Source organism: Phoca vitulina, unplaced genomic scaffold (genome assembly GCF_004348235.1).
Source record: "Phoca vitulina isolate PV1807 unplaced genomic scaffold, GSC_HSeal_1.0 scaffold83, whole genome shotgun sequence".
NCBI classification, from domain to species: domain Eukaryota; kingdom Metazoa; phylum Chordata; class Mammalia; order Carnivora; family Phocidae; genus Phoca; species Phoca vitulina.
This window is the reverse complement of record NW_022589786.1, coordinates 2900211-2924373: the sequence shown is the minus strand read 5'-3', so window position 1 is coordinate 2924373 and position 24163 is coordinate 2900211. Positions and strand designations below refer to the sequence as shown.

The 24163-nt window shown below is 52.0% G+C and overlaps 1 protein-coding gene across 2 annotated transcripts in view; it reads right to left on the bottom strand.

Moving 5' to 3' along the window:
• Positions 1-15773, bottom strand: part of PPARGC1B (PPARG coactivator 1 beta) — a 105947-nt gene extending 90174 nt beyond the window's left edge. For both annotated transcript variants that reach the window (XM_032395233.1, XM_032395232.1), the window contains exon 1: positions 15653-15773. In XM_032395233.1, the coding sequence (XP_032251124.1) occupies positions 15653-15730 (78 nt within the window). In that variant the 5' untranslated portion in view covers positions 15731-15773. The remainder of the gene's footprint in view (positions 1-15652) is intronic.
• Between the last annotated feature and the right edge of the window lie 8390 nt (positions 15774-24163).

Here is a 24163-nt window from a genome sequence, read left to right as displayed (position 1 = left end):
CTTTTCTGGGGGAGTTGCAACTATTGCAAAATCTTACCACGGAAGGATGTTGCAACTCCAAGAAGACTGGGGAATCACTGCTCCAAGGAGAATTCAAAATAATCCTGGGAACTCAGTCTAAGACAAGGCACAGACAGGAAGCGCTGAGAGGCCCTTTCCAAAACCAGCCCATCCAGACCAGGTGGGTCTTTTGGTCCCCAGAGTCCACTTCCCTCAGAGGTCCCCTTCCCAAGGAAGTCCCCTTGGGAAGTCCCCTTCATGCCAAGTTCCTGCAATGGTGACCTTATTGGGCAAGACATTTCAACATCCCTGGCCTCAGGTTCTTAATCTGTAAAATGGAAATGAAAATCCTCCTGAGGGAACATGGATTACGGATGTGAAACGCACTGAGAATTTCACAGTAATATGCTAAAAGGGATAACAGTAGTGGTAAGAGGAGTAACAATAATTCTCACTATGGCAATACCTATCATTATCATCATTAAATCTATTTAAGGTTTACTCTGTAAAGTTACCAACCTTCTCCCTGTCCAGCAAGTACCAGGTGGGTGTGTGGGGCCTGGCCCCACCACGACGGGGACGGCTGCTTCATTGGGCAAAGGCCTCTGGTCAGGACTGCAGGTGAGAAGCTGTGCCCCAGCCTGGTGTCTCCGCTCCATGCCTCGGGCCCACACAGCCGCACAGTCCACAGGGTGATCCCACTCATCCCTCCTGCCTATGAGGCCCTAGTCGCCCTCCCCACACCCTCCCCACGCCCACCCCACGCCCCTGAGCAGCCTCCAGCTAGCTTCCCAGGCTGGAAGTCTCAGTGCTCCTACTTGTACCTGTTCCAGACTCCTGGACCATCCCTTATGTTCCTCACCCTCACAGGACTCCTCTGGCCAGCTCAAATCCTCCACTCGTGCATAGGGAGCTCCTGTCTCCCCCGAGTCACTCGCTGATCATTCACCAGCCACAGGACGTGCTGGGCCTTATGACAGGCTGGTCTCTCCCTGGGATGCCCTTCCCCACCGTGTCGGCCAGCTCCAGCTCACCCCTCCACGCTCTGTCTGCTACACAGGCTGTTTGGACACTCCCACTGCACTGGCCACCCTCCACGGCCATCTGCAGATCGGTGCTGCCCAGGCCAAGGAGCAGCGCTCATGCAAATCCGTGATCCTAGCTTCCCACACAGAGGGAGTGACTGCTGCACAGATAGAAAAAGGAAGAGGCATCAAATGATAACCTACGGTCTGTAATTCATGGGGTCTTCCAGTTTCCTCTACCAATCTGTCACCAAACCAAGCAGTCACTGATCGTCATTACTACTGATAACACCACCACGGAGGCACAGCCCTCTCTTCAAACATTCCAACCACCTTCTCATTCCAACCACCCACTGAGATACTTAGTTTTATCCCATTTCGCATGTAAGGAAGCTGAGGCCCAGGCAGATTAAGTAATATGCTCTAAGTCGCTCAGCTGCTAAAGATCCTGGACTCAGACTCTGAGTCCAAGTTGTAGTCTCAACTAACCTCTGTTCAAGTCTGCCTTCTGCTGACCCTCAAAATCCAAACCCCAGGCTGAGCCTAAGCACCTGGAACCTGCTGATACCACTCTTTCTCTCGTTGTCCTGCAACTGGATCACTGAAAATTTACTGTGAGGTCATCTGAGCAAAGGAGGCCTTTCTCCTCGTTCTGGGGTGGATTCTAAGACTCCCTTCTCCCTCTCATGCTTTTCATTTCATCCTTCAGCCCACTCTGCTCTCCCCTTGACTTGATCCACTAATCTAGGCCAACTGTGGCTCTAGGGAGAAGAGCTTCTGGCAAGAGACCACCATTGTCCTCTAGGCCCACCTGCTACACTGCCCAGGCTGCAGACCCCAGCCCCACCCCCAGAGGTGGGAGACCGCCACATTCCTGCTGGTGGCTGGTCCATGAAGTATAAGCCAGGCAGCCAGTCCCTCGGCCACTAGGACAAAAAGCAAGTGCTAGCGAAGGCTGGGTCCCAGGGCGCTGCGGAAGCAGGTACACGTGGCTGTGCCCACGGGACAAAGAAGGGCTGTTGCCCAACCCTAGGGAGAAAGTGGTGTGAGGTCACTGGGACGCTGGGGCATGACTCCTAGGGGACGGGGCCCTGGTCACACCCGTCTGCTGGGCCCCGGATGGGGGGCCTGATCAGTAAAGGAGCTATATCCCCCAGCCCCACCACTCACCCTCTGAGCCTCAGGTCCCTCACCTGAAGAACGGGGCTTCATCTCCAGGGGTTGTTGGGAGACTTAAGCGAGCTTACCATGGTGGCCAGTACAAATTCATTCATTCATTCCCTCAAGAAATACTCAGCGAGTGCCAATCATGTGCTGGGCCCTGGTGCTGGGGACACAGTGGGAAGCAGACAGGCGATGTCCAGGCCTTGTGCAGCCTTCCATTCCCACAGAGGCAACAGGCCACCAATGAGTACAAATTTATAAACACGGAAGTATCTGGGAGCGGTGCATGCCTTAAAGAAAAGAGAACACGGCGCTGGGATAGAAAGTAGACAGGACTGGAGGGGCAGGGGAGGCCTTTCTGAGTACATGGTGTCTCAGCAGATCTGGAAGAGGAGAGGGAGCAGCAAGCCATGATGCCTGGGAAGAGCATTTCTGCCAGAGGGAACAGCATGTGCAAAGGCCTCACTACACTGACTCAAAGACCACTTTTATTATCACTCGAGCCACACCTTGTCCACTCCATAGAAGCAGCACATATAGCTGGGAGGACAGTGAGCTGGGCAGCAGGAGAAGTGGGTTCAAATCCCATTGCTTCTCCTAAACCATCATATGGACTGCCTGGGACCATGACCAACACTCTCTGATCTTTAAGCATCCTGATAAATCAAATGATCCCTGATCTAAGGGTCTGTATGTAGATGGCTTACATTCCCTCAAGCTCCTTTCTTTCCCCTTCTTCCAACCCACCCACCTGTAGAAGTAATCATGATTTCCTCCAGCTCCCCAACTCCCCACCCCCTAAGTGGCCCCATAAGTCAGTAGGTGGCTGGGGATCAAGGAAAACAGATACAGGCATGAAGGCAACATCTGAAAGCTGATTTGCTGCAGGATCCTATCAAATCACTCTGAGGCTCCATTTCCCCACCTGTAAAATGGGAATACTCCCCTCCTCTTGCCTACAACACAGAATTTGATGTGAAGATAAATGGAAATGCCAGATAAGGAAGCCACCCTGCTTTATACACGCATTAGAAAGGGGCTTCTATCTGCTTCTGGGTCATTTGTATCCTAAGTGCTACCCTGTGGCCTAGGCCTAAGGCAGAAAGGACAGAGAGGGGAGGGAATGACAGAGTGAATGCCAGACACTCTTACAAACAGTATCTGATTGCTTAGGACCAAAGCAGAGGTGTCATGAGAGGGAGCCTTCTAAAAACATAGAGGCTTAAGGGCCTGCTCTCAAAGATTCTCATTCACTAAGTCTGGGACAGCCCCAGATGTATAATTATTATTATTTTTTAATTACACAGTTGATTCTGATACGCACTCATGGTTGAGAACCACTGAGTAGTCCTACCAACCCTGGAAGGCAGGACGTATTAGTATTCCCATCTGGGAGCTGACTGACTAGAGCACAGAGAGGCCATCTAACTCCTGGATCACACAGCGAAGATTTGAACCAGACAGTTTGCTCTCATTAATCACAGGCTACACAATCTTTTTTTTTTTTAAGATGTTATTTTTAAGTAATCTCTACACCCAATATGGGGCTCCAACTAACAACCCCAAGATCAAGAGTTGCACATTCCACTGACTGAGCCAGCCAGGTGCCCCGAGGCTACACAATTTCTTGAGGCCAGTCATACATTACCTCTACCACCCTGTGCAGCCCTGGAAATACAAAAACAACATCTCCCATTAAGAGACGGCATTACCTTTCAAAGAAGCTTTTATGGCTAGACCAACTCCTTATTCACCTGCCGTTACCGGGGAATGACGTATGCTCACAGTAAGCGAAGCTTATGGGTAACTCTGGAACTTTTCCTGTTTTTCATTGACTTCCTGTTTTAGACGGTAACACCAAAATCTATTTCACTCTTCCTTGCTTCCTCCAACAGAAAACACTGAACAGAATGTACCTTTCCTTGGGGATAACACTGTCTCTGTGACCCATGGGCTTTGTAACTTCATATGGTATATTCAGCAACAAGGGGCCTCCGTGCCCCCCGTGCTGCAGTCCATGTGCTTCTGCCTCTGGTAGAACCGCACCCCCCACCCCCGCCCGTCCCATGCCTGCCCGAACACACACCAACAAAAGTGGCTTACTGCTACGCAAGTCATGAGGTGTGGACAGGACCGCCAAACCTGTAAGAATTGTGTGTAAACGAAGAGTGAGTTGGCCCTAAGTAGGAAGGGTGAGGGGTGATATTATGTGGAACAGGGTCTTGAGTGGTTTCTGAGCAAGGCGAGATTGATATGACATCGAGTTAACGCTCTTGGGCACAGAGCATGGTCACTGGTCCCCGAGTGCTCCCTCCGTCCTTTACCTCCCTGCATTTCCAGAGTGGAGGCCAGCCATCCCAGTCCCTATGGAATAAGCAGACGGGCAATGGACATCAGGCCCAGGGTAAGGTGCTGGTTTCAATCTCCTTGGAAGGTGTGGAAATACTTGACCAGACACCTCCCTGCAGATACTGAGACTCCTAAAGCTCTGAGCCCCTCCCCAGTTGGGCGAGAGCCATGCCCTGTAAAGGAATGGATCCCTAACAGTAAGTAGTTACATTCTACAAAGACCTGTCCACGGGAGGCGTGTTCTGATAGGGGGTTCTGGAGGCTCCAAAAAATGTTTGTCTTTGATTTCCTTGTGTGCAAGGCTTATCTTGGAGACAAGGGCAGTAGGCCCCTTGTGGGGACTGATACAACCCTCCCCCCAACTCCCCTCACCCACATGTCCTCACACAGTTCTAAGCAGAGAAAAGGCCTCTGGGGACAAGCCAACTGTTGGTGAACTTCCTGAAAGATCAAATAGCATTTGTTCATTCATTCAGTCAATTGACAAGTACTTCCTGGGGACCTACGGTGTACCTGCAACCGTTAAGACACTGGGGGATCTGATGGGTGAACCAGCTGGATGAGGTCCCTTTCCTTAGGGATCTCTGGTCCTGAGTGGGTAGAAGACAGAACAGTAAAGAATAAACCCATACACAAAGGTTATTACAAGCTGGGACCAGAGTTCTGCATTTAATAAGGCTCTGGAGAAGGCCAGGGCTGGGGACAAACCGGGCACACAGTGGGCCCTGAATGAGTGATATCTACGCCTCCCACAAATCCTCCCCCAACTCCTCCTCCACACCCCTACCTCAACTGTAGGGATGCCGCAGAGCCCCCTGCACTCTGTGCCTTCTCTCCCACTTCCCACTCGCTACCACCCAGCTCCCCAGCTGAGGCCAAGTGCAGATGTCACCCCCCCCCCCCCCCCCCCCCCCGCCATCCCAGTCCCTTCTCTGTGTGCAGCCAGACTGGCCACACTGCAGTGGTTAAGACCGAGTGCTCTGAAGCCAGGCAGACCTAAGTTCAAGTTCCAGCCTCACCACTATCTGCCTGAGGGATGTGGAGCAAGTCACTGATTTTTGGTTTGTCGTAGTTCCAACCTCACCGGATAGATTCAACCTGAGGATTCAATAAGATAATGCACCTGAAGGGCGCAGCCTAGTACCTGGCATGTACCAAGTGGTCATCAAATGTGAGCTGTTTTCTACGATTACTGTAATTAGTAACAATATTAACGAAAACCTTCGCGGGCTCCTCACTGCCTGCCAAGTGCCAAATCCTAACCAGGATGGTCAAAGCTCTCCCCTTCGGCCAGCTTCCCTGTCTGTTTTGTTTGGGGTGGTTGGAGGGTGGGTATAAGCTCAGCAGGCGGACAGAGTACACAGAGAGGGAGGGCACACAAGAGGTCTCTAACAGACTGCGGGGTCACAGAGCAGAAAAGGGCCCACTTGCAAGAGAGGGGGGAACGAGAAGAGGCAGCGCTCGTGCTGGGTCCGGATGGATGCAGCCGGGGCTGGGGAGAGGGGACAGATACCTCATGGTAGGAGTCCTAGTAGCCGCCTGCTACAGGGAAGGAACTGCAGAACGGCACCAGCACCACGAACTTCGGAGTCAACCTCAACCTACCAACTGCAAAATGGAGAGAAGAGTGGGGACTACCTCATGGGGTTCCTCGGAGATTACATTTGACTGCGATTAATTTATGTGAGTAACTTAGCACAGGGCCTGACCAAGTAACTTGAGGCCAGACTGGGAACCCCTAGTCCCAGGCCCGTGTTAAGACGATGATACTGGTCTGTCCATGCAGCAGAAGTTACAGTGTTGCGTGGTCTCCCACTAGTTGAGGAATAGACTGACTGACGGACGGACAGGCATTTGAGGCTTCGAATGCCATCCCCAGGAGCTCACCTTGGCAGGATTGTGCAGGGTGGGCCTGCAAACGTTTTCAGCGGCGGCCCGGGATCGCTAGCAGCACAGAGACCCGGTCATCCTCGGTGTCGAGGAGCCAAGACAGGGCCCTCCCCGGTGTCCTGGGTACCACACCACACTTCCCGCGAGGAGGTTGGGACCAGAAATAAAGGCTCCAGCAGCCACGTTGCCAAGGCTGTTTGCCATGGCAACCTCAGGGAGCCACTCGTGGGCCGGCTGCCGCAACTGCACAGGGCCTGGTTTCTAACGTTTCCTCGCTCTCCCTCTGCTAAATGGCTGTGTTCTGCCAGGCAAGCACAGGGAAAACACGGCTGCAGAGCTGCTGGGGAGCATCAATCTCAGATGAGCAGGGCTCGCCCGGCTGAGCGCCCAGACAGTGGCTCCCAGACAGCTGAGTGTCTGCCATCCAGAGCCAGCCCTGCCCTTGCAGACAGGGGCTAGGAGTCCTGTCCTGCCTCTGCTAGGTGATCTGAAGCTAATCCTGGTCTGCTCCCAGCCTGTTTCCTCACTTCAAGGTAAGGGCATTGAGTCAGATGGTCTGTAAGGCATGCCCAACTCCCTGAAAGCTCAGTCTTACATTAGAGTTTACATCCTCGCCATTGTCATCATCCTAACAGCTACTATTTACTGAGTGCTCACTCTAGGTCAGGCAATGCTCCAAGCATCATCTATCCTCTGTTCTAGCTGTCCGAAGAGCACACCATTCTTATCCCCAATATTATATGTAAGGCCTTGAATGCCATGCCCAGGAGCTTGCTTCTCCAACTGGGGTCAGAGAGGTTAAGACACTTGTTCAAGGTCACACAGCTAGTAAGTGGTAGGTCCCTGGATTTAAACCCTTGGCAGTTAAACTCCGAAGGCGAGAGCTCTTAATCACTATCTGTTATTTCTTCTCTCTTCAAGTAGCATCTAACTGGATTTGGTTTTCTGAAAGTCAATATTGCAGTCCTTGTTAAGGCTGGATGGGATTCCTCTTCACCTCCCCCAGAAGTACAGGGGGAGAGAAAACATAATACTCTGAAAGAGAAACCTCAGGGCCTCAACAGGATCAAGGACCTAGAGCTGAGTGGGAAGATAAATGGCAGGCTCTACAAGGTATTTGTCTGTTTTCTTACTAACAATGGCCCCTCCTGACTGAACATTCCTAAGCACTTTACAGGCATCATCTCAACAAGCCCTAAAACCCTCTAAACTCTGTGCTACTATGAGTCCCATTTCCCAGGAGAGATACCCCAAACACAAAGAAGCCTTGTGCCAAGGCCACAGGGCTGCCTCAAGCAGCGCCCAACGCCAGGGCTCCAAGCCCTCTCAGCCACCTCAACAAATAATTAGAGCAAATGTTTGTTTTCTCACCTAAAAGACCGAGCAGTAATTACAGGCCTTTGGGGATAATTAATCAATGACTTTACCCTCCCATTTATAAAAGTCTCTCTGGTCTCCTACCCTACCCGTGGGCAGCAAATCAGTCTCTGCCCTGAAGAACAGGCAGGGTGGGGAAAATTTTTAAGAAGAAAGGGCAGGAGAGGGAGCCCAGGAGTCTAGCTGCCATCATGGGCCTACAGACCCTGTGCCCAGCCCAGCCGTGTGCTTCAGGTCAGATGCCTCCTCTAGGCCCTGTGAACCCAGGCTTCTGACCCCACGGCCCCCCGACTCACTCAAGGGGTAATCCCAATGAAAGCAACTAAGGAAGAAACCCACCGTTAGCTTCAAGGGGAGTGGGGGAGCCTTTGGGGTTCAGAAGCTGTGCGAGCAGGAAGCAAATGCGGGCTGCCCAGTGGTGGTGGGGGTGGAATACACCCCAGGGCGCCATGGCCACCACAAAGCCCAGCCACCTGGGCAACAGCGTCTGAGGACTATCCACCTGTCCGTCCCCCAAAGCAGAGATTTACCTCCCCACACACCAGAAAGACTCTCAGAAAGAAAGGGTCTGAGAGGCACCTGAGCCGCCTCCAGCTTGGGGGCTTCTCCGTCTGTGCCTCAGTGACCCTCTTCTGGAAAAGGCAGGGCGAGCCTGGATCCTCCCCAACCAGCCTCCCAAGCATGGCAGGAGAGGGAGCAGCTCAGGGGCCAACGTCCCAGGTTAGACCCTCACGCGCTGCAAGACCCTACGTGACGAACCTAATCCCTGTGCACTTACAAAATGGGGACAATAGAACCAACCTCCCAGTTATCGGGAGAAACCATGTGCTGGTACTAAAAAGTCTCTTCACAAATACACACTGAAATAGTCACGGATGACATGATGTGGTGTGTGGGTGGATGAACAAGAGTGGCCACGCATCCAAAATGGCTGAAGCCATGGGAGCATGGGGGTTCGCTACCATTCCGCCATCGACCGGCTGCTTCTCTAGGTGTTGGGCATCTGCCATGGTAAAATGTTTAAAATACAAACTCTTCTTCAGTGAACCTGACACCTAATCACATAAAACATTCTTCTGCTCAAAAAATCATCTACTTAATGAGTAACCACAACGCTAGCTCAGAATAAAAATTCTATTTCTTGCCCTCCCAGAGCTGTCAACCTGGCGGTAGGGGGAAAGCACACGGACCCCAGGGGGACAGTAAGCAGCACCGTCCACGTGAGGGGCAGAGGCAGAACACTTGGTGTAAAAGGCTCTCCCTAGAGGACAGGTGTGGGGATGGGGATGGGGGCTGAGCTTGAAGCGCAGGTGGGCTATGACTGCCTTTAAATGGTGGGGGTGGAGTTGGGGGGGGGGCACATTCCACAAGCATTTATCAGTCTGTCCCTTCTCAGGAACACAGAGACTCCAGGTAACAAGAGGAGCAGTGTCGGCCCTGAAGAGGCTCAGGGTGGAGCATACTCATTCACTCCGTGCGGATTTAGAATGGCTGAGTCCCAGGCACTTGTCCAGTCACTGTGGGGGAAAATGGAGGACGAAAACAGACAAAAATCCTTGCCCCCGTGGAGCCGGACAATCTGGAGTGATTTCCTAAATGATTAAGCTTCATGGGACCTCTATTAGGAAAAATATCTATTATTTGGTGATTACATGGCACGCACTGTGTTAGGCACTTTAAATCCACTTGCCATTTGGTTTTTGTTGACTTCTCACAAGTTTTAAATAATGGAAGGGCAGAGAGGTTATGTGACCCACCAAAGGTCTCACAGCCAGCAAACGGCAAACCCAGATAGGCTGCCTTCAAAGTGAGTGCAGCGGACCTGCCAGGGACAGAGCAGCCGTGCCTGGAGGGCAGGGAGAAGGCGGCACCACAACAGTGGCATGGCAGCTGGGTCTGGAAAGATGAGTGATGGAAACGGGAGGAACAGTTATAGAGACAGGTAACAGCAGGAGGAGCCCACACTTCAGGAAGAATATTCATGACATCCCTGGGGTGGACACATCCCAAAGGGAAAGCAGACAAATCAGGATAAAGTCAAGGGCCTAACTCTCCCGACTTCAAGGACCTGAAGGCCCTTGAACATCAGGGTTAAACTTTAGGCTCTAATGTAAAAGTACTGGGGAGCCATGGGTGATGTGTGAGCAAGGGAGTGACACCAGACACACACTCTAGTAACTGCAGGATTCCCACAGTTGTGAAAGGACAAAGACCTAGACCAGAAGAGGGGGAGAGGAACTGAAAGGGCAATCCAATCCAATTGATTGTGCATCAATGAGTGTCACTTGAGTACCTTGGAAGAGAAATAGGAAATGGCCCAGCTCATTCTCTTCCAAATTACTTTATCTGGGTTTCCTTCACCTTCACATAATAAGAATTATGCTTCCCGTTTTTACATAAAAAAGATAGCATGGAATTATGCTTCCCTTTTTTTGCATAAAAAAGACTGCATGAAGGGGAGTTTGCATTTTACTTAATCCTGCCCTTCTAAAGTGCTTTCAAAGAGAATTGCAAGTTTCCTCAGCAGCAGGGTGCTACTCATTTTAAGTACGTTACTTAAGTCTCAACCCTGAGAGTTAAGGCCTATGATCCCCATTTCAGAGACTGAGAAACTGAGGCGTAGAGAAGCAGAGGGCCTTATGAGTTGTCTTCTCTCTATGCAATGTGCCTTAATTTGCTTGAGGTGCTAGAAATTCGACAAACAGAAATAGAGAGTAGTCCCTGCCTTATGAGCTTGGAGTCCTGTGGTCTGAGAACCTTGCGTCTGACCCTGGTTCTTCTACTCACTCCAAGGCAGGGTATTAGGTGGATTATCTTCAGCAAGCCAGTGAGTTCTCTGAAACTGTAAAACCCTCCTCTGTAAAATGGTAATAACACTGGCACCTACACTTTGTAGAATCTTTACAAAGAGAAAATGCAACAATGCAAAAAGAAGGCTTAGCAGTGTGCACGGCATCGAAAGGATGCTCTAATAAATGTCGTGGACGATGCAGGAGGAGCTAGCTGTTAACACTGCAATGCTCATGTTATGACCTCACTTCTAAGCCCAAGCCCCCATTTGCAAGGCTTCTTCTGACTCAAACCAGTATTCCTTCTATTATTCCAGAGAGAGAGGGAAAAGGGTGACTCATCCCCTGGCAATGGTGGAGCTTCTGGCCGGCCTGCACCAGCTGGGGAGAGGAGAGCCCCAAGGTGAAGGGGAAATATGAGCCCCCAGGGCCCCACTGCCGGGCCATTGCCTCTCCCAGTTCCATAGGCATCCTGATCATTCGTACCAGCCAGGGAGCCCCAGGGAAAGCGGAGCTCCCGCCTGTGGTGAACGAAGCTAGCAAACCTGTCCCCTTCTGGGCTCAGGTGAAGAAGTTACTCCCCCTGTGCTCACACAAGTGAAGGGTGGGCAAAGGCACCCAGCCAAGGCTGCACTTCAACCTGCCCCTCTAGAGGCCTGTCACTTTGGCTTGGAAAAGAAGTGAGCCCTGGCTTCAGGGGCTGTGGGAGCAGCCGTACTGCAGACCCAGGAACTGAACACTAGATGTTCAAGCCAAGTGCCCCATTCTCTGGGTGATGGGGCCCCTTCTGAGTACTCAGATCCAGTTTTAGAAAAATGGGGGGACAGGACACCAATTGAGAAATGGGCCAAATTCACAAACATGACATTTCACAGAACAGAACCAAAAATGGGCCCATAATTATGGGGCAGGGGTGGGGGGGGAGGCATCACAAGTGGTCGAAGAAATGCACATTAAAACAAAAGGGTAAAAGAATTTATTGATGAACAAACTGGTAAAAATGAGAAACAATTAAAATACCAAGAGTTATTTGGCTATGGGGAACCAGGCATTCCCACACAATGCTGGTAAGTGTGTAAATTAGCACAATCCTTCTAGAAGGCAATCCAGAAATGTGTTTACCAAACGCCTGCATATTTCCTTTGACAGAGTAATTTCACTTCTAGGAATTTAAATGAAGGAAAGAAGACATATGTAGAGACATTCATTTCAGCGTGGCTTACAAGAACAACAACAAAAATATAAACAAATTAAATGACTAACAACAAAGGGCTGATCAAATACATTGTGGTTCAACCCTCAATAAAATACTATATAACCATTCAGATATTAAGACATGAAGTAGAATATTTATTGATGTGGAAAGACAATCACAGCATATTTGGAGGAGAAAAAAAGCAAATTACAACAATATGATTCCAAGTTACAATGAATATATGATGAAAGACTCCATTTTTGTGCAACTGATATTAAAAAAAAGTCTGGAAATATATATAAAAATGAATAGTGGTTACCTTTGGGTAAGATTACATATTTTCAATTTTTCTTTATGCTTGCCAGTATTTTCTAACAATTCTACTATTAAAGATTTTTCAATGATAAGAGATTGGACCACATGATTTATAAAGTTGCTGCCAACTCTGACATTTGGGGCATCTATGATTGATGTCCGAAGTGACTTCAGATAACCCGTATTTAGTGTGGGCTTACTGTGTGGCCTTTGGAGCCAAAGTCATGGCCCCACAGCTGTAGCTTTCTGCATTCCTCTCTACCCATACTCACTGCCCAGCTGTCTCAGGGGCCAGCCTGGGAGCTTCCCCTGTCTGAAATTCACATGCCAAGGACTGAGCAAAGGAACTCGGCATGGTGGCAGGTGCCATGGGGGCACAAAGAGATCAAAGGCAAAACTCTAGTTCCAGAATCCTACTGGGCCACAGGACTCACACACAAAAAGTGCCTGGTTGTATAACACAGGCTAAGAAAACCAGAAGAGTCAGAAAGCAGGGCAAGCCGGGAAAGGAAGGCCTGCTGGAGAAGGCCATGCAGGAATGGTGGGTGAGGGCAGTGGAGGCAAGGGGCACAGGCTGGGCAAAGGTGAAGCCAACCCAAAGTCCTCTGGGATACATGCCCCAAACCTGCCCAAGAAACTTTCACAATCCTTGGTCCGCAGAGTTTCTGAACTTTGGCCTGAACGGGTAAAAGTTAAGTCTCCTAAACAGAAATCCTCCCTCTATCTGACTCTGGATTAGCCACCAAAGACAAGTCTTTCAGATAAAGACAATAAATTACCTTTTTATTCACTTTCCCCACCCCTTCCTTAGGGGGAGATGAAGGGGAGGGTCAGGGAGGGGCTGGAGGAGGAGAGGGAATCACAGGAACAACCAGACATCTCACATGCAAGCAGTGCTCACCCCCACCACCTCGACCTCCTCTTCTCTTGCCGGCAACACCAGCCCCATTTGACAGATGGAGGAAAGGAGGCTCGGAGAGTTAAAATGGCTTGCTCTGGGGTCACCCAGCCAGAGAGTGGGGAAGGCGACTCCACTCAGGCCTTCTGACTCCAAGTCCAGTGCTATTTCGAGGTAACACACAGGACCTGGAGTCAGGAGCCCTGGGTGGCTCTGTCACCCGCTGGCTGCGTGGTCCTGTACAAGCCGCTCACCCCTCGCAGCCTCTATCCCCAACTGTAAAATGAGGAGAAACGCGATGGCCCGCCCAGGTCCTCTTCCGGCTGGGCTCTATGAACCTTCTAGGGGTGGCTGCAAAGCTCCCCTATCAATTACATTTCCCAAGTTGGGCCGGCAAAGATCACCAGAGGAGCCTCAACCTGTCACGTGGTTAAATAAAAAAAGCAAACGTCCCAGATTAACTTTCACTGCACTGCTTCTGCTGACACCTGATTACCCAATTTTCTAGTTTCCTTGGGTGAAATCTCTCTGCAGGGTAAGCCCGCTGGGCGGCTAAAAGGACAATTAATTATTGGTGAGCCAAAGAACACCAAAGATGGAGTTAAAACCAGGGTCCAGAACGGACAGTTCTTGCTAGGGGCCCCCGAACGAGTCTCCGGCTATTTCAGGCCTCCTTCACCCAAGTCTCAGTCGAGAGGTTCGGAGGCACCCCCCAGACAAGTGCGAGGGCTGAGGACAGAACTTTCCCAGGGGCAACTCGGTCCCACCTGCACCCAGTCCCTCTAGCCCCAGGCTGCCGGCCGGGGCCGCGGGGGAGGGGGGGCGGAGCGGGGAGGGGGGAGCGGGGCGGTGGTGGTGCTGGGGCTGGGGCTGGGATCTGCCATCGGAGCAGACGTGGGCGCGGGGCCGGCGACGGCGCCCGGTGACCGCCGCGGGAGCTCCACTGCAGTTTCGTCAGAGGTAAAGGTACGCGCCTGGCGCGCGCGGCGTGTGCACACAAACACACACACCCGCGCGCGCAGACCGCTCATCACACACTACCCCCCCCCCCCGGCCCGAAGAATGCGCGATCACACGCCACCACCCCTTCGGCCCCCGCCCCGAAACCACCCCAGCACGCCCGCCACCGACCACGAGGCCCCGCGGCTCCCTGACGCATGGATGTCTGCAGCGAGCGAGGGCCCTCTCCGGCGCGTGGCGGGCTTCTTCTCCGCGACACCCCGCCACGCCGCGCCGTCCCAGCCGCCAGCCGGGAGTCGCCGCCCGGAGCTGAACGTCTCGGCTTGCTGCGTCCCCTCCAAGTCGCGTCTCACGGCTAGGAGTCGGCTTGCAAGCCTCTCCCCGCCCACCCGGTCCCATGACAGCTGCTGCCGCCCAAAGACAGGCAGATTATAACAAGAAGCAAAGTTTCCCTCTCTCTCCTCCCACCGCCCGCCCCCCTCCGCCTTCCCCCTCCCTTCCAGTGTTATGCAAAACGAGCCGGCACCGGCGCTCGGACTCCAGGTACCAAACCAGCCCTCGCGAGCCGCGCCCGGTTCCGCCCGGCGGCCCCTCTCCGCGCCCAGCAGTGCGCCCGCATCCGGGGTCTCCTTCTCGCCTCCGCCGCATCCCCAGCCTCCCGGCTACCCGCAGCCAGGCGCCCAGATAAAAAGCCCTAACTATGGGGCCAAACTTTACGCTTTCAACAGGCAGCGGGTGGGGAAAACCAAGGAAGGGGTGGGGGGCGCGCACGCCTAGTGCAGGCATTTTCGGTGGCGGCTTGTCCCAACAGCACCCCCCCCACCCCGTCTCCAAGTCACCAGCTCCCTCGCACCACCACCCCCCGCCGCCCCGGCACACCAGAGCACCCTCTCCTGTCACGCGCGTGTCGCCGGTGGGGCTCCCAGGCTCAGCCAGAGCCCGGGACGCCGCCTCGCGTTCCCTTCCCCCAGCATCGCCGAGCGCGCACCGGGGCCGCGCGCTGCAGGGGGACCCAGGCGTCCCCAGACAGTCTTTCCACCCCCATCCTGCCGTGGTTTTCTCCCGGGGGGCTCCGCCGGTAGCGAAACCAGGAAGGTGCTATCTCCGCCGGCATGTCCACGTGCCCCGCAGCCCCCTAAGCCCTTAGCCGGCAACTGGCAGGAAACTCCGCGCTGCGGGCGCCGACGGGGAGCCGCGGGGGGCCAGCAGCAGCACGCGGGGCACGGGAGACCGGAGGACCAGGGCACTCCGGGGACGGGGGCAGGCGCCTGAGCCGGGGCCACAAGTCCACGTGAAAGTACGGCAGCAAGTGCCGGGAGTCTGAGGGCGCGCCTCCCGCACCCAGGACCAGCCTGAGGGTCCCCCACACCTTGGCGCGGCTCCACCTCCCCAAGGAAACGCGGTACCCCCCACCTCTGCCGGCGGGGGGAGCGGACTCCAAGCGACCGAGGCTAGACCCTCCCTGGCGGCCGTAGCGCCCCCCACCCTCCGGCTTGCGCGGGGGGGAGCCTTTGGCTCCCTGCCTCCGTAACAGAGAGCATCGCAGGGCGCATGGAAGGGGGGCTCTGCAGCCGGGAACCCCAGTTCCCCCCAATGCGCCCACCGCTTCCCCCCGGCCTCCGCGGCTGCGGCCGCAGCCCCCGCAGCTCAGCACCCCTGGCCCCGGGCCCGCGGGCCCTGCTGGCCGTACCTGCGTGTCGGCGAGATAGTTGAGGAAGAAGGAGGAGAGCTCTTCGTCCAGCAGCGCGCCGCAGTCGTTCCCCGCCATCTTCCAGCCGCGGCTGCAGCGTGCGGCGGAGTCAGCGCCGAGCCGGCCGAGGGGAGGGAGCGAGCGAGCGAGCGAGGGAGGCGGGAGGAGGGAGCGAGGCCGGCGGGAGGCGGAGGGCGGAGCTCAGGCCCGGGCTGCCGCAGGGCCGCCGGCTGCGGGGGCGGGGCCGCGCGGTGCCCGCGCCAAACGGGGGTCGCGCCCCCACTTTCCTGCGCCACGTCTGGCTCCGCGGTCCTCGGCCGCAGCCCCCGGCCGGGAGGAAAGCGCCCGCAGCCGGGTGACGATGCCCCAGCCAGCGGCCCGATGCCTGCGCAGCAATGCGGGCAGCCCCCTGCTCCTGCCAGAGCGAATCACGTTGCGTTAGCGCTGGGCGGGTCCTTTGAGACAACCTGCTTCTGCACAGCTGGGGAAACTGAGGCCCGAGAAGGCAGAGGACTTCGTGTGAAATCACGGTGCATGTCAATAGCAGGAACACACAGTGCATTTCAATAGCAGGAAGACAAAGCTCAGGTCTGACTGCCCCAGAGGTTCGAGTTTCTCTACCTGAGCTGCAAGGCCAGAGAGGGAGGAATACCATAGGTAAAAGGTGGGGAAGTCAGGGAAGGCTCAAAGAGGGGGTGGCATTTTTCTCTTTTCCGTGAAGGACGCATTGGCCCATATTCTGTTAAGTTTGACCGTCTCCCTCAAGTTTTCCTTCACCCCCCTACCCGCCCTCCCCCCCCTGCCCATAAACTTCAATGACTTCCCTTACCATGGCCCACAATGCCTTGAGGTGGCCAGGCCTGTGCAGGCCGCCCCAGGCCCCCTGGCCTCCCAGTTCCTTCGATGAACCATCTCACAAGGGGCTTCCACACACAGTGCTGTCTCCTGCCCTGTGGCCATTCACCTAGTAACCACATCTTCAGCGCATCCTTCCCCACTGCCACTCTGTCAACCCATTCCTTCCCCCTCCCCCCCCCCCCACTGTCATGGGTTCTCTTAGCTCTACAAGCCTTTTCCTTAGAACACTGGTCACAGCTGCCATTTTACATTTGTTCCAGTGAAGATTTGCTCTTCATGTCTCTCCTTACTAGACTCTAAGACCCATGAAAGCAGGGACTGAATCTGCTTTTGCATTTACTGTGTCTCCAGTGCCTGGCACATAGTAGGTGCCTAATAAATAATGTGCTAACTATAAACCCCGGAGGATTTGGATTCCACCCCACCCACCACCACCACCACACATTGAACAGATAAGAAAACTGCCCAGAGTCAATGGTGCCAAAACCAGAACTCAGGCCTCCTGAATGCAACCTTGAACTCTCACCATCATGCCCTGCTGTTTGTTTGCCAGGCAGTAGATGAGGGCACTGCCTGAATAAAGGCGTAAAGGCGGGAAGATTTAGGCCTGTTTCATTGGGCACGCCTGCCTCCTGCTCTCCACCCTCCCTTCCCCGGACTGGGGAGGGCTGCCCCACCCGGCCCACCCTGCGTGGGCTCCCTCCCCAGATGAGGAAGCAGGGAGAGCCCTCTGTCCACCTGCTCAGACTTGAACTCCTGAGCAAGAGCTTCCGTCTTCTCCAGTCTGAGGTTCCCAGAACCGCAGGGCGTGATTTCACTCTTTGGGCTTTAGGCCAGCGCGCTTTTAAGGAACAATGAATCCCAACAGACAGCCTACATCTAGCCTTGGAGCACTAGCCTGGGAGTCAGGAGTCCTGGGTCCTGCCTGGTCCAGCCCTGCTACATCTTGTCTCCTCATTGGGCAACTCAAGAAGTCAAGAGCGTGGGCCCCCTGGTCAGACTGCCCAGTTTTGAACCCCTGCAAGTCATCTAGTTTCAGGCCTCGATTTCCTCATCTACATCGGTGGGGATCATAGAATTACTTACTTCATAGGGATGTCAGGATGACTGAAGAGATAATATATGCAAAGTGCTTGGCACAGTGCCTGACCTCCTGGGAAAAATAGCTAAACTCTGGTCCTCTGTTTCCTCATCTGTAAAAATGAGAATAACATGCATGTCCCTTGAAGGCCAGTGTTACCTTCCTTTCTTCCAGGGGCTGCTGGCTGCCTTGGACTCCAGGAGATCTGGATTTGAATCTTGGTGCTCACTAGCAATGTGCCCTTGGTCATTTACTTAACCTCTCCGGGCCACAGTTTCCTCCCCGTAGGGTTCTTGTGAGGGTGGCAAAAATCTGTGCACATAAAACAAATGGCTGGGCCCTGCACCTGGCCGATAGGAGGGTTCCTCCCCGTTCAGCATCATCACCATCACCAAGGTCATCACCATTAGCATGAAGGGCTTTGCTGCTGCTGCCCATGGAGCCCTGTCAGAGCCCTGCAGGACAGTTTCCCAAGATGTCCCTGCCAGATCCAGCATGGCCAGGGACTGCTGTTGAGCCCCTTGTAGCTGAGAGGCCAGACCTGGAGAGTCCCCAGTGCCAGCCATCTCAGGCCTTGGCCTTGCAGAGCTGCAGTACCAGACAGGGCCTCCCAGGGAAGGCCTCAACAGCGCTTGTCCAGAGCAGCTTTTGCCTTTAAAACTCTGGTGTTGAGGGGCGCCTGGGTGGCTCAATTAAGCGTCTGTCTTTGGCTCAGGTCATGATCCAGGGTTCTGGGATCAAGCCCCCCATCAGGCTCCCTGCTCAGTGGGGAGCCTGCTTCTCCCTCTCCCACTCCCTCTGCTTGTGTTCCCTCTCTAGCTGTGTCTCTGTCAAATAAATAAAAAAATTTTAAAAAGTCTTTAAAAAGAAAAAGAAAATAGAAGCCCTCCAGAAACCCAAGGTGCTAGGTGTGATCTTGTGCAGTTCACTTGCCCTCTGTCAGGCTGATTCCTTTAAACAAAAGAAGCTGTTTTAAAGGCTGTGTCCCTTTAAAACAAAAGAGCTGAGCTAAATGAACCTCTCCTGAACCCGCCAGCCCAAATACGATGCAGTTTATAGGTATCAGCCCAAACCGAGCTTTTCCACACTGCCCAGGTGCCAGATACCTGAGTGGGTATCACCTCAGACTGTTTCCAACAGCCCTGCGGAGTCCGCATTCTCATGTCCAGTTTCCAGTGGAGGAAACTAAAGCTTACAGGATTGAAGTGATCGGCCCAAGACCACACAGTTAGGGACACAGCTGAGATTTGAACCCAAGCCTGTGTCTGGTCCAAGCCACAGACCCTTGAAAGGAATTGAGAAAAACCCCACACCAGCTAACCACTCCCAGGAAGCTGGAACGGTGGCACATTTCTTATTTTATGACTTCCAAGTGAAGGGCAATAATAATGCCAAACTTGGACTTCATGTGGCTCACTCCTATCTGCTCTGCCTTTTTATTGGTCCTGCCTTTCCCGAGATTAGTGAAAGTTTGCCTTGCACATACACCAGGCAAAGCCCAGACTCCTCCAGGCTGCACGGAAACGGCTCCAGCAAAATGAACCTTTTTCACTTGAATATTATAGTCACTAGTGACAAATGCTCAAAATTAAAAACATCAGCATTTTCTCTCTTCTGATAATAGAAGAATGCTGCTTTATTCAGATGCTATAACCATGTCTCAAATTCTGGAGGGCATGACAGTCACCTGGGCTCTGTTACCAGAGATTACAATTCAGTAGGTCTGCCGTGGACCCAGGAATCCACATTTAAGAGGCTCCCCTAGATGACTCGCCTGCAAGAAACTACCCATCATTCAACCGCTATTTAATGAGCACCTACTATGTACCAGCCACTGCGCTAGGTGCCATGGATTAATCAGTGAACACCCCAGTGATACTCTTCTATTCACGATCAGTGCATAGTGAATTTTTGTTGAAAGAGTGAGGGAGCTAGGACATGGGTCTTGATAATCACTGAGGTTTCCTGCCAGCCACCCACAGCTCTGTGATTCTATGAGCCAGCCAGGGAGTCAGAAACACACCTATTTCCCAGTTTCTGTCCAGGAGGCAGAAACTCGAGCCAACAGGAACTAAAAAGGCACCTGCTTTGTATTGTTAATTCTGACAGCCATCCCCACCTTTCATTGAACACAGAACTTTAGAACTTCCGCGGGGCAGTGGAGAGCGCGTTATCCCACTGCTCCACTGTACTGGTAAGAGAATGTAGCCAAGGCCACGCAGCCCTTCAGTGGCAGAGCCGGGCCTGGAAGCCAGGGCTGCGGACCGTGTGTGTCGTGCCCGGGTGGCTTCTCCTCAGGGTTTGGAAAGACCTCATCCAGATGGTGTCATTCTCGGGTCTCAGAGTTGGGGGTGGGGGTCTTTGGCACTTGAAAATTCATCATAAGCAAGGCATTTCCGGTGTTAGTCAATGCCCTCTTCTTCCTGGAGGGGTTAGCCCATGAACTCGGCAGTACGTTTGGGGGCTACATTTAGCAGACTTCTCTTTCATATGCTACAACCATTAAAGGGCTTCCAGGTCAGCCAGTGAGGAGCATTAAACAGACAAGGTATTGTCAGCTGTCGCTGCCGTGTGCAAGGGCTGGCTTTCATTCACCCTCCTCAGTCTCGTAAATGACTGTGCACAGAGCATGGGAACGATGGATCAGGGGAGGGATAGAAACCTGCTTCCTCCTCATCTGCCCACAGAGCCAAAAGATCCTTACGCCCATTTGACAGATGTTGAAACAAAGGCTCATAGATGAAAGGGTTACTTTGTTTTGTTTTGTTTTTACAGAGATGTACATTCTACCAGCTTGTTATATGTCTCAGAACAGCAACATTTAAAGAGACAGCCACCCAACACGAAAGGGTACCATCTAAATTTAGTATCCCTATCAAATAAGGCAAGCAGATGGCAAGACCCAAGGACCTGTTCTTTACACTCTGCCACTCACTGGCTTTGGGACCTTATGAAAATGACTCCTTGGCAAGAATCATCCTATCTATTCTACCCGACCTAGAATTTTGTGTGGATCAAATTCACTTACAAAAGACTGAGTGTTACATTCATTATCCTAAGTCATCAATAATAGTCCTTCTGGGAATTTATCCTAGGGGTCTGATTCAAAAGATGGGAAAACTACAGCTTGATGTTTACATATACTTTGATTCAGCAAATATTTTTAGAAGCTGCCGGGTGCCAGGCAATGTGCTACAGGCCCACGAATGGGAACCATGATACAGTCTTTGCTCTTATATAACTCACAGCTCTGATCACCACGTGCAGGGGAGGAAGTCAACATGCAGGTCCCCAGGGTGTAATAGGTTCTTTAACAAATAGGGAGGCTGGAGACTGGAGGGGCTGGGAGAAGAACCTAGGGGAGAGCTGGGCATATAAAGGCGTGGATGGGTTAAAGCCATATTTTAGACTGGGATTCAGTAGGCTTTGGTCATAGGTAGGAAATGGCGGGGAGAATTACAGGACACCCAGTTTCTGGCTTCAATGGGTGATGGGTCTTAGAGGAGAGGCAACTCAGAGGGAAATCTCCCAAGGGGGGCTTTGAGGGTGTGTGGGGCATCCAAGTGGAAACAGGTAAAGGGAGCACATTGATGCCAAGCAAAAGATTGGAAATAACCTCAACATGTAGTAAGACAGAACAGTTCCGTTCCACACCACCTCACCGAGAGTAGACAACAGCTCACGCATGCACAGAGAACTGTGTCCAAGGATGCTCCCTGCAGCATTGGTAATTATGGTAAAAAGAGAAGGGCTCTAAAAAAATGAACGGTGGTGAGATCACATAATGGAGTATTAGACGATAGTGCAAATCAATAACATCTTCATGAATCCACACAGATTAATCACAAAAACAGTAAGGGAGACAAGCAGCCTAAGGGCATAGTCTTATGCCACTACATAATATTTTGAAATACATAAAATGATAGTCCATAATGTTGGTTAATACATGCATGTGAAGTAAGAGCATAAACATGGGACAGCAAAGACACAGATCACTTTTAGGAAACTGACAGGAGAGGGGAGCATCGGGTTCGCTCGCTTAGAAAGACCCCGTGCGGGGCGCCTGGGTGGCTCAGGTGTTAAGCGTCTGACTTCGGCTCAAGTCATGATCCCGGGGTCCTGGGATCGAGCCCCGCATTGGGCTCCCTGCTTGGTGGAAAGCCTGCTTCTCCCTCTCCCACTCCCCCTGCTTGTGCTCCCTCTCTCGCTGTGTCTCTCTCTGTCAAATAAATAAATAAAAATCTTAAAAAAAAAAAAAAAAAAAGAAAGAAAGACCCCGTGCTTGGTTGAATGCTCTGCTGTCGCTGTCTGAAAATTCATCATGATTTTTGAATAAAAGCCCCTGCATTTTCAATTTGCACTGGGCCTTGCAAGTTATGTAGCTTATCCAGGGAGATTAGAATCCATGGTACAGAAAAGAACTCTGACTATACCTGTAATGGTTTATTTTCTTGAAAAAAACCTCAAAAATATTTTTAAAGGGTCAGTGTTGGTTAAACCTGCGTAGCGTATTGTTCCTATGCTTTTCTGTATGTTTGAAATATTTTATAAGAACAGTGAAGATGGACTTATGTAAATACAGTTTATTTACATGATGAAATACTCTGCAGAAGGCAGAAGAAGGCCATATGGAAAATGTATGGGGAAAAATGTATAATATAAAGTGAAATAAGGTTATAAAAATATTTATGAAATGATCATAGCTCTATGCATAAATGCACATGTAAAGTCTATATATTAGAGTGACATAAGAAATCTGAACACATGAAACAGGATTAGGTTGGCAGAAATAATTTATTTTAATATTTTCATTTCTCCTGCTGCAATTTTGTTTTTACAATAAATAAAATGTAACTAGCTATCTGCTTTCTATACTAAAAAGCCAGCTCCTCTGGGAAACTAGGTTGCCGAGTGCTGACTGTGTTAAGTACCAGATGTGCATTGTGACAGGGACATTTTGGAGACAAGATCTCTACATAAAGGAGAGCTATGACGGTGGAACTTTTGGCGCGCTCCCTAAACTGAGCTCTGAACTGGGAGGCAGGTCAGTCTCACTCTGGCACCAAACTCACATTTGGACAAATCTCTTCCCCACTCTAAGACTCAGATTCCCATTCTGCACAACGGCCATAGACTGATTGGCCATCCCAAACATTCATTGGATGGGCATCTCCCCCGGGGGCCTCTGCCCTGACTGTGCGATGCTCTGATTCCCTCTCCCATTTGCGGGAGAAATCATCTGGGCCTTGTGTAGTTTGGCAGCAGAGGCAGTTGGAGTCAGGATACTGAGAAGAGAATCCAGGTCAGTAGGCCACCCCAGGAGGGTTTTATATGGGGTGGAATCTCCTTGGCTCTTGGAGCAGCCAGAACTACAGAGTTCCAGGGAAAGGGCATGGCCTCACAAACATGGCAAGGTAGAGAGGGTACAGTATGACATCATGGGCACAGCATCATGGGTGCAGCAGAGCATCATGGGCACAGCGTCATGGGCGCAGCAGAGCATCATGGGCACAGGGTCATGGGTGCAGCAGAGCATCATGGGTGCAGCAGAGCGTCATGGGTGCAGCAGAGTGTCATGGGCACAGCGTCATGGGCGCAGCAGAGCATCATGGGCACAGCAGAGCATCATGGGCACAGGGTCATGGGTGCAGCAGAGCATCAATGGGCACAGCATCATGGGCACAGTGTCATGGGCGCAGCAGAGCGTCATGGGCACAGCGTCATGGGCGCAGCAGAGCATCATGGGCACAGCATCATGGGCACAGCAGAGCGTCATGGGCACAGCGTCATGGGCGCAGCAGAGCATCATGGGCACAGCGTCATGGGCGCAGCAGAGTGTCATAGGCGCAGCAGAGCACCATGGGCACAGCTCTGCTATCTTCAGTTTCCCTGAGAATACTGACAGACATCTCAGGGGAGAAAAACAGATTAAAAGGGAATATTCCACCTTCTGTCAGAGTTACTTATTTTATTATTTTATTATTTCTTCATTATAAATTATTATTATTATTTTATTTTATTTTAGAGAGGGAGGAGGGAAGGGGCGGAGGGAAAGGGAGAGAGAGGATCTTAAGCAGACTCCAAGCTGAGAGCAGAGCCCGACACAGGGCTCAATCCCATGACCCTGAGCCAAAATCAGGAGTCAGAAGCTCCCCCACTGCCCCTGCTTGTGTTCCTGCTCTCACTGTGTCTCTCTCCGTCAAATAAATAAATAAAATCTTTAAAAATAAATAAATAAAATAAATAAAAAATAAAAATAAATAAAAAATAAAGTTTTTAAAAAACAACAACAAAAAACAAAAAACACACTAAGACCCAGAGGGGCAGGGACTTAGCTAAGGTCACTTAGCAACCAGCAATATCTGGACCCAGGAAAGGCTTCCTGACTCTAGACCTGGATATTTTGCTCTAGCCCTTCAGGGTCAGTGGAGAAAGTGGGAGGGATCCCCAGACTCAAAGTTAAACAATTGTACACGGGAGAGAAGGAAATGTAAAGCACTAAATGCCTATATCAGGAGAGAAGATCTCAAATCAATATTCTAACCCTCCACTTCAAGACACTGGAAAAAGAA